This window comes from Leptodactylus fuscus, chromosome 2 (genome assembly GCF_031893055.1).
Source record: "Leptodactylus fuscus isolate aLepFus1 chromosome 2, aLepFus1.hap2, whole genome shotgun sequence".
Classification (NCBI taxonomy): Eukaryota; Metazoa; Chordata; class Amphibia; order Anura; family Leptodactylidae; genus Leptodactylus; species Leptodactylus fuscus.
This window is the reverse complement of record NC_134266.1, coordinates 217846540-217856228: the sequence shown is the minus strand read 5'-3', so window position 1 is coordinate 217856228 and position 9689 is coordinate 217846540. Positions and strand designations below refer to the sequence as shown.

The window sequence follows — 9689 nt, the reverse complement described above, 5'->3', positions numbered from 1 at the left end:
GGTCTTGTCTCATTGGGAGACTTCAGATATCACCCCCACCCCTCCTCCCTACCTCCTCTACTATCTGAAGCTCCTCCATTTTACATACTAGCGCTCCAGTGTTCTCATAACCGTGCTAATAGGACATCACAATTTCATTTCTAAATCAATCACGTTCCATTCTCGTTTTGTATAATTGCTTTGACAAAAGTGCATAATCCCAGTCATTACTTAAAATAATACCTCGGCTTCTGCAAAATTAATTTAGAGCCAGCAGTTATCACAGCCTGCATTAATAGCTTGTTCACTACATATATTGGAGTAAATATTTATTTCATATTGGGAATCCCATCTCTGGATAGTCAATGGTTAGTGTTTGCAAGCCAGAGGTCAATAGCATGGTGACCTGTCAAGTAAATCATTCTGAGGTCTATAGAAAACCAGCAGAAAGCAGCCGCCATGTTGGTAGCTGTCCAAATGCTGAAGTGCTAATACTTCCTATCATACACATTATGACCAAACTGGCCTCTGTAAAGAAATGTATGCTTATTTCTGACTAAAGGGAGGCTTTGTGAATTTTCACATGAGGGATTCATATCTTCCACACATCTCTCCACTTGTCAGGTGTTCTTAGTTTGGCATCTGCAGCATTCAACACATAGACTGTGTGTGAACTCTTAATTATTCTGCAAGGCTCCTTGGGATTTACTGTACTAAGAAATAAAGTCATGAATTTTATTTATATTGCGAAAGGTGTTTGCCACTTGACCCTCAACATCTTCTTCTTCAAGACGTAGATTTATTATGATGGGGGTTCCAGGCTCAGTCAATCTGTCTATTTCTAGCCATGTGTTGCTTACACTGTATCAAGACCATGTTAATATTGGTAGAAATCCCTATTCTTTCTCTCACAGCCAGATCTTACAGCCATCTATAGAAGTAGCTACAGCTACACATAAGCTGTTTTCTATATGCAAATTAAGGTATATTTTTGAAATTTCGGTTATTGTCCTCTTTATAAGAATTCTGCTTTTACATTGGAATGGATTTCTGCAACAAATCTGGCTTGTGCAAATACTCACATACGGAAGCAATCTCCTTAAATTGTAAACTATTTCAATTTAATGTATGTCCATTTCTTGCTACTTCTTACCTACAGAATGGGATAGTCAAATGAAGCCTCCTGTCCTAACTTGTAGCAGATTCTGCCGAACCTTTTATAGAAGTGACTTGGACTAGGGGCAGGAAGATTGCTAAGGTAGATTTACATGGCAAGTTCCAAAATGGTTAATGCCATCCAAGGTAGCATGGCTACTGTGTCATTTACAATCTGTTTTAAGGTTCCCAGGGTTATCAGCAATTAGATGTAATCTATAAGGGAATCCAATAAGAATGTATGAAATTCCCATACAGGGTCACCAGAGAATAAATGAAGAATTGCACAGGGCATATTGAAATGAGTAGACTGTCTGCATGAGGCTTGGGTACATTGGGTCTTCCAGATCACGGCATACTCTTTGTAGCCAACAAGTCTGTAGTTTTATGAGATGTTAGTTAAAATTTTAAGTTCAGGAGTGAGATGAGAATTGATAGGATATTCCTTGCTGGAAATTGACCCCTACCCTCTTTTGTAAGCTAAATTGAAGCAACAGAAGTGGGTAGAACTGTCATATAAGAGATCTGCATACAGGAAAATGCACATAGAAAAATGAGACAGAAGAAAGCCACAGTATATAAAACAATACCTCAAGGTTATACTGCCTACCAATAAATAAGTCATAGGAAAGTGAAGAAACCATGTGCAAATAATAGTAATAATCTCATCCTTATTACAGGAGATTAAAATTTCATATGAATGTAAAGGTGAGATTCAACTAGAAATCTAAAAAATATGATCCACGCACAATAGAAAGTAAAAAATGTCTAATTCACGTAAACTTTGCAGTGATACCATAATCCAAGTCTCAATCCAATCCATATATGTATCAGTCACCAAAGTGCAAAACACAGTAGACAGTGAGACCTTTCCAATGGACCAGATCTATGAGAAGTCCTCCTTCTTACCCAGACCACTTTTTTACTCTTCATTTCAATTTTAGGTGGTTCTCTCAAAGAAGTTTCACTGTAGATGAACAGATAACAAATCACTTGGTACAGAGCAGACCAGTTGGGAACATCCTAACTCAAGGTTCTTGTTTTGCCTTTTCAAGGGTAATGGTACAGTAGATTGATCTTGCCCCTTAAATTCTTTATTTCTCTGTCTCTCTCCAGCTCTTTCTTGCAGCTCCCATGTGTGTTAGCATGTGTCTGTGTATGCCAATACTCAGTGTCAAGTTGTCATGCTTCAGGGCCACCCTTCGACACATCCAAGATGGAGTGCTAGCAATGCGAAGAGGCATGAAGAGTATATTACCATGGCTACTGAGTGAAATGAACACTGGTAGAGTGCCACTTGTCAATAATAACACAAAAATGATAAAGCCTGTATATAAATAAATATTTATTTGTATGTTTTTATTTTTTTTTTCATAAATGTGTAAGAAACACATATATATATATATATATATATATATATATATATATATATATATATATATATATATAATAAAACTACACACAAAATAAAATCCATTTAAAGGTATAATGTACAAGGCCCTATTTTTACTTTTAATTTTGGCTTCAAAAACTACATGCAAAAACCGTCATGTGTACATGTACCCTTAGACTTTGTCTGCGGCTCTCCTTGTGTGACCAATGACCAGTGTGTAATGCTGCGACTCCTTAATCAATGTAAGTGAATTGAGTCGCATCACGCCCTGAGGTTGCTGTTACTACTTCAGGCGGCAGGGCTTGATATTTTTGGGACTCGGAGTTGCAGCACCATTGGGGTCATAATGCAGCTCCATTCACTTACATTGGTTATTTGCAGAGCGACCCAGAGATCTTTGGTCATTTGATGGAAGTTGCAGTCAAAGTCACCATGTAGCCCTAGCCTTAGGTAAGGACCTATCCAACCAACTTCTACAGAAGTATCAAATGGATAAAAGGATCCGCGCTTACCAACCGTAGTTCTTGTTGCATTCGTTTATTAAAGCCTCACACACAACGCGTTTCGAAACCGGAAGCTGGTTTCTTCTTCAGGTGCACAAAGGGTCCTTTGTGCACCTGAAGAAGAAACCAGCTTCCGGTTTCGAAACGCGTTGTGTGTGAGGCTTTAATAAACGAATGCAACAAGAACTACGGTTGGTAAGCGCGGATCCTTTTATCCATTTGATACTTCTGTAGAAGTTGGTTGGATAGGTCCTTTTCTGTATAGTACCATGCATACGTGTTTTCACGGTTAAGATCTGCCAGCTACTAGCCATTTTGTCTATGAAGTGATATTTGAGTGCTGTGATCACTTCACAGCGCTTAAAGGTGATTATATGTTGAATAATACTTTGTGGAATCACTTTAAAAGGGTAATGCACAAGGTGCCGCGCGGTGCTCTCTCTTCTGTTTTCTTGTAGCCTTAGGTAAGTACACAGATAGGTTTTTTTAATGCAGTTTTTAAAATGAAAACCAGAAATGGCTTGAAAAACCCAGGAGGAGTGTTATCTATACTTTCTAGGTGCTCAGCAGTTATCTTATAAAATCCTATCATTCAAACGAAAATTGAACAAATGCTATATAGAGGAAGGGCATGAAGAACATTCCGAATATTCATGTACAATGAATATGGATATACGTGTACGTGTGTGTATCTATAAAGATCAGTAACTATTGGGCAATGAAAGAAGGGCCTCTGACCTTTTGTATGCAGCCCTGGAAGTCCCATCTGTCCTGAGACGGCTTTTTAATTGATTAATTGCTGATTGGGCTGCGATGCGATGGGGTTTATGATCTTTTGCTGCACCCCTAGGTGATTCCTGCTGGATTTGTCAGCTCTTAATCAATCTCTACAGGGATAGAGAGACAGGGAGACACAGGAAAGTACTTAATTGCTCTGGGATGATACCAGCTCAGCATATAAAACACATTCTTAAACAATACTGCAGATTTGCTGCTTGCAGCTTCTACTTCCCAATAACCAGGTGATGAAATAAAGAACAACACCAGGAATGAAATATAGACTGGGGCTGAGCAATGTGAAGCCACTGATGATATCTGCTGGATGTTAACACATAGTGGATTCCCTTGTAAGATAATATAGAGGATACAGCCCCACCTCCTCCATGCCCTGGAAGGTACCCTGTCTATGCCAATCTGCTTTTTTCTCATGTAAATGAGGAGAGAGCTGGTTTGCAGAGGATGGGATGGGATCAGACACTAAGCCTGCAGGCAGCTCAGCTCTCAGCTTCTCCTCCTCCTTCTCATGGCACCAGAGGTCGCTCTTATTTTCTTAAAGACAGTTCACACATCTTTGCCTTCACAGACCTCCCTTATCACTTGCATCTAAGCAGAGTTTCACAGGAGCTACGAGGTGATGCACACATCATGCCCATATGAACTGGCATGAAGATACTTGCCCTGGAGCAATAGCTCTGCAATCTAGACTACAGAGAAAGACGAGGCTCCAGGACGGGGAAAAGTTTTGTCTTCCTCAGATCTACCTAAGAGCCCATTGAGGTGCAGGAGAAGTGGCCCAGGAGCCAGCCGGGCAGGTGGACCTGGGTTAGGTGGCAACAGGTGGGACTCTTAAAGCCACAGGCAGCTGGCACTGGAGCTTGGCTTTTCTCTCGGGGTTTGTCCTTAAGAAGTTTTCACCATTACTTCCAAAAGTGAAGAAGACTTCCTAGCCCTGGCAGCGTCCAGGCTGAGCCGCAGGAAGAGGGTGATTGGTGCGGCCATAGGGGTGGCCATGGTTCTTATCCTGCTCATAGCCATCCCCTTACTGGTCAGCAGCTCCAAGACCAGCAGCCACTATGAGATGTTGGGCAGCTGCAGGATGGTCTGTGACCCGTACACCCCCCAGACCCATGGGGCATCTTCTGCAGAGTCCAGTCAGGAGTATGGGCTCATCTCCCCTCCACCTCACCTACAGGGCAGCAAACTGGAGCAGGGGCCAAAGAAGGGAAAGTCAGGACTCCGAGGATTACCTGGACCGCCTGGGCCACCGGGGCCTAAAGGACCTCCCGGGGAACCGGGGCGACCGGGACCTCCTGGCCCTCCGGGACCCGGCCCAGGGGGATATGTCTCGTCCTATTACAGCCCAAAGATCGCCTTCTATGCCGGGCTACGGAAGCCGCATGAGGGCTATGAGGTATTGCGCTTTGACGACGTTGTCACCAATGTGGGGAACTACTATGAGCCCTCCACCGGCAAGTTCACCTGCCCCCTGCCCGGCATCTACTTCTTCGCCTACCACGTGCTGATGAGAGGGGGGGATGGCACCAGCATGTGGGCAGACCTGATGAAGAACTCCCAGGTAAGACAGACAGACAGCACTGTGTACCAGGGGATAGAAATATATATATACATACCACTTACATATATGTATACATGTGGGCAGATCTGATGAAGAACTCCCAGGTAAGAGCCAGCAGGACAGACAGACAGACAGCCAGCAGGCACTGTATACAGGGGGATAGAAATATGATATACATGCCACTCACATATATATATATATATATATATATATATATATATATATATATATATATATATATATATATATACACACACACCAGCATGCACACCATTACCCATGAAATGCCCGGCTATGCCTGGTCTCTAGCTGGTACCTGACCCACCTTGCCCACTATAGCACCACGTCCAGAAAAGTTACCCAGTAATGCTTGTAATGACACAGTAACCATTATATATATATATATATATATATATATATATATATATATATATATATATATAGTAACAGAGAGATACAGTACTCATTCTCTATATGCAGAAACTGGTAAGAACTAAGCTCTGTGTAATGTACTATCAACAGGTGGGTGGAAAGAAGCTTCCCAGCCCTTAGATAACTATTTAGATATGATCACAATTCTATTTAATCTGTTTATCTATCTATGTAATATTTCTCATACTTCTGTCATCTTTCTATTTATTTTGCTTTTTGCATTATATTCCCGTTTTCTATTATCCGCATAAAGCTAAAGAAATGTCAATTTCACTCTGAATTACAGACAAGGATCTACACTAGAAATGCATAAACCACCATCCAGCCTTACATGTAACTTCGTATGTTCCTATTTCTGGCTATACTTTAGCAGTCAGTTCTCTCGTCTCTTGTGGGGTACATCACACATATAAAGGAGGTGATCCCTAAATTCCTGCTATGTATGTATCATGTTTTTTCCACAGCAGAGATTCCTGGATCCCCAATTATATCAGAACAGGGGAGTTTGTAAAGGACCAATTTCCTGTAAATTGTGACTGCCAGAGTATATATTGAATATCCAGCCCCTGCATACGGGTCCTTGGGGATTTGGGATTAATATCCCTCTTGTAAGCATTGAGTCGTTTAAATTCGTTTCATTAGAACATAAGTCAGTACAATGTAACTAATAGGATAACAATATGCCATGAGGGGCAATGTTACTCCCTGCTGCCTGCACATTAGTACATTACTATACACTAAAATGATATGGACACATAGTAGGTGGGAAATACTGACATAAAAGTAACACTAATATGTCCCCCTGCTTACAGTCTAACGAATAATGATCCAGGATGATGTCCCCAAGTCTCCAGGACCATCAATATAACTCTAAATTCAGTAACTTTGTCAATGTTTTCCTTTCTCTTTAACCAGTATCATAGTGTGATCTGTGACCTACGACATTATCCTTACTGCTTTCTAATAGTTTGCTACCACTATTGTATGCTGTGAAGATCGATAGAGCACATGTTTGATATCATGTAATATTTCTGAATATCTTGCTATAGTATCTATTTGGTTTATGGTTGTATCTTTCTAGCTGTGCTTTTCTATGCGACTATTTATTTGCCTTCATTTGCATACCAATTAGATGCCATAATATTGCTATTCGTGCCCCTATTTATTATTAAAGCCTCCTCCTGGTGACATGTGCTATGCTGCTCTTGTGATGCCAGGGATGAGCTGTGTGACATTGGGGAGGGGGCTCCAGCTGCTGCCTGTCCCCTGGTACTCATTAAGTTGCTCACTTTACTCCTATTATTTGTTTAAGCTTCATGTCTACATTGACGTTGTCTGTGCAGCTCCTCACTTCAGAGGCTTCCAGCCTAGATCCTGGTAAAAGTGCCCCCCTGCCCCTGCATTGTGCCAGCATAACCTCTATGTCTCCAGTAACATCCCCAGGCAGGAGAGGAGTCTTTATTGAAGTGACAACAAGGTTGGGTGTGTGGACAATGAGTGACATGTTGTGTAGCACAGGGGCATCAACAAGGATTACACAGACATGTTTGTCCTGCAGTTGAAGCTACTGAATATTTTATAGGAAGCTCAGACAGTCATCTATATCATCATTCTCCCTTCATATAGTCTTCTGGATCAGAATATCTGCTCTCTAGTGAATAACTTTTTCAAAATTTTAGATCTTCTGGGAGTCAATCAGTTTTATTAGATTTTAGATTGCTGGTTTGAGTTTGACAGCTAGATAGACAGATAATTCTAGATAGATAGACATGATATGTAGATAGGTTGCTGTGTAGATAAATAGATAGGTAATATATACAGAAAATTAGAAAGATAGTTAGGCATATTTGATATGTAGATAGGTTGCTGTGCGGATAGATAGATAGATAGATAGATAGATAGATAGATAGATAGATAGATAATTCTAGATGGATAAACATAATATGTAGATAGGTTGCTGTGAAGATAGATAATTCTAGACAGATAGAAATGATATGTAGATTGGTTCCTGTGCAGATAGATAGATAGATAGATAGATAGATAGATAGATAGATAGTAGATAGATAATATATATATATATAGAATATTAGAGATAGACAGGCATGTTTGATATGTAGACAGGTAACTATGGAGATAAATATTAGATGATAGATACATAATATAGATAGAATAATATAGAGAGATAATCTGATATGTAGATAGGTAGCTATACAGATAAATACTAGATTATAGTTAGTTAAATAGATATATAATATTGATAGAAAGAAAATTATAGAAAAAATATAGACATTTTATAAATAGGTTACTGATCAAATTGATATTATATGATTGATAGATAGATAGACAGATAGATAGATATTGGATATGTAGATAGGGTGCTATGCAGAGAGATGCCTGAGATAGATGATAGATAGATAGATAGATAGATAGATAGATAGATAGATAGATAGATAGATAGATAGATAGGCATATCCATAGAACAGTGCAGGTTGGGTTGAACATTTGTATGCCCACTTCAAAGGACAGTTTCTCCACTTCTCAGTATCACAGCAGGTGAACTCAATGAATAAGGTAAAACCAAGACATGATGAAAGATCCTGGCTGAAAATGAGCCGGCAGTGAGAGGGTTAATGGTGCTGCAGCCTGAGAGGTCAGCTCAGCAGGTGGAGGACTGGGATGCTCAAGCGTGGGGATCATTTATCAAGGAGCATAGGGGTTACCCATGACAAAAGAAGGACAATCCACTTGATTTTCCTGTCTGCATTTCCTTCTCCAGTCAGAATGTCTACAACAAAGCAGCTCCACTAATTGAGACAATCCATGCTGTAAGAGTCATGTGTGTGCTGCTGTGCAGGAATGTGCAGGATCCCAGGGTCAGGAGGAAGAAGCAGAAATATGAAGACTCTTATTAGGACTGAAGGTGAGGAAGAGAAGCTGCTGGGACAGAACAATCTCATTAACTGGATCTGAACCAGGAAGAATTCATCTAATATTATCTATCACATCTGACCAGTGAATTTCAGATATTGTGTAGCATTTTATTGACACTGTTTATGAAGAAATTATATATTTTTATATAAATAACTTCAAGTACACATAGTGGTTGATTGATAAAAGACAAAATGGCTGCAAGGAAGACAATAGACAATAACATAGTGGAAGGGTAATATTTCACTTTTTAAGAAGAAAATAAAACATGTATTTATTGATAATAATAATAATATTATTATTATTATTATTAATATTATTATTATTATTATTATTATTATTCATTCTAATCACCTCCAACGCAGGCAGAATTAGCACAACACACACGCCTGCAATTGGCCTTACATCATAGAGCTCAGTATCTGTAACAGGTAGCAGTGAGATAAAGAAGACCCTGCCTTATTCATGCACACAAGGCTTCTTATAAATATGGAAATCATTCTGGAAATACAAATCTTTAAAAACATGCAAATTATACACATACAAAGTACACACCTAGTGGTGGCTACAATCACTTGTCTATAGCCAGGCATGTCATCACATTGTATGATTTCTATCTATCTATCTATCTATCTATCTATCTATCTATCTATCTATCTATCTATCTATCTATCTATCTATCTATCTATTAGGGTGATACTTGTAAAAACAAGATATATATAAAAATAAATTGATAAATAAAAAGAGAGTATACACATTAGATAGATAGATAGATAGATAGATAGATAGATAGATAGATAGATAGATAGATAATACAGATTAGATAGTCAGATATACAGAAGGATAGATAGATGATAGATAGATAGATAGATAGATAGATAGATAGATAGATAGATAGATAGATACAGATTAGATAGTCAGATATACAGCAGGATAGATAGAT

General features: G+C 39.2%; 1 protein-coding gene across 1 annotated transcript in view; it reads left to right on the top strand.

Moving 5' to 3' along the window:
• The first annotated feature begins 4322 nt into the window (after positions 1-4322).
• Positions 4323-9689, top strand: part of C1QL4 (complement C1q like 4) — a 46627-nt gene continuing 41260 nt past the window's right edge. Inside the window, exon 1 of the mRNA XM_075265572.1 lies at positions 4323-5386. Within this exon, the coding sequence (XP_075121673.1) occupies positions 4820-5386 (567 nt within the window). The 5' untranslated portion in view covers positions 4323-4819. The remainder of the gene's footprint in view (positions 5387-9689) is intronic.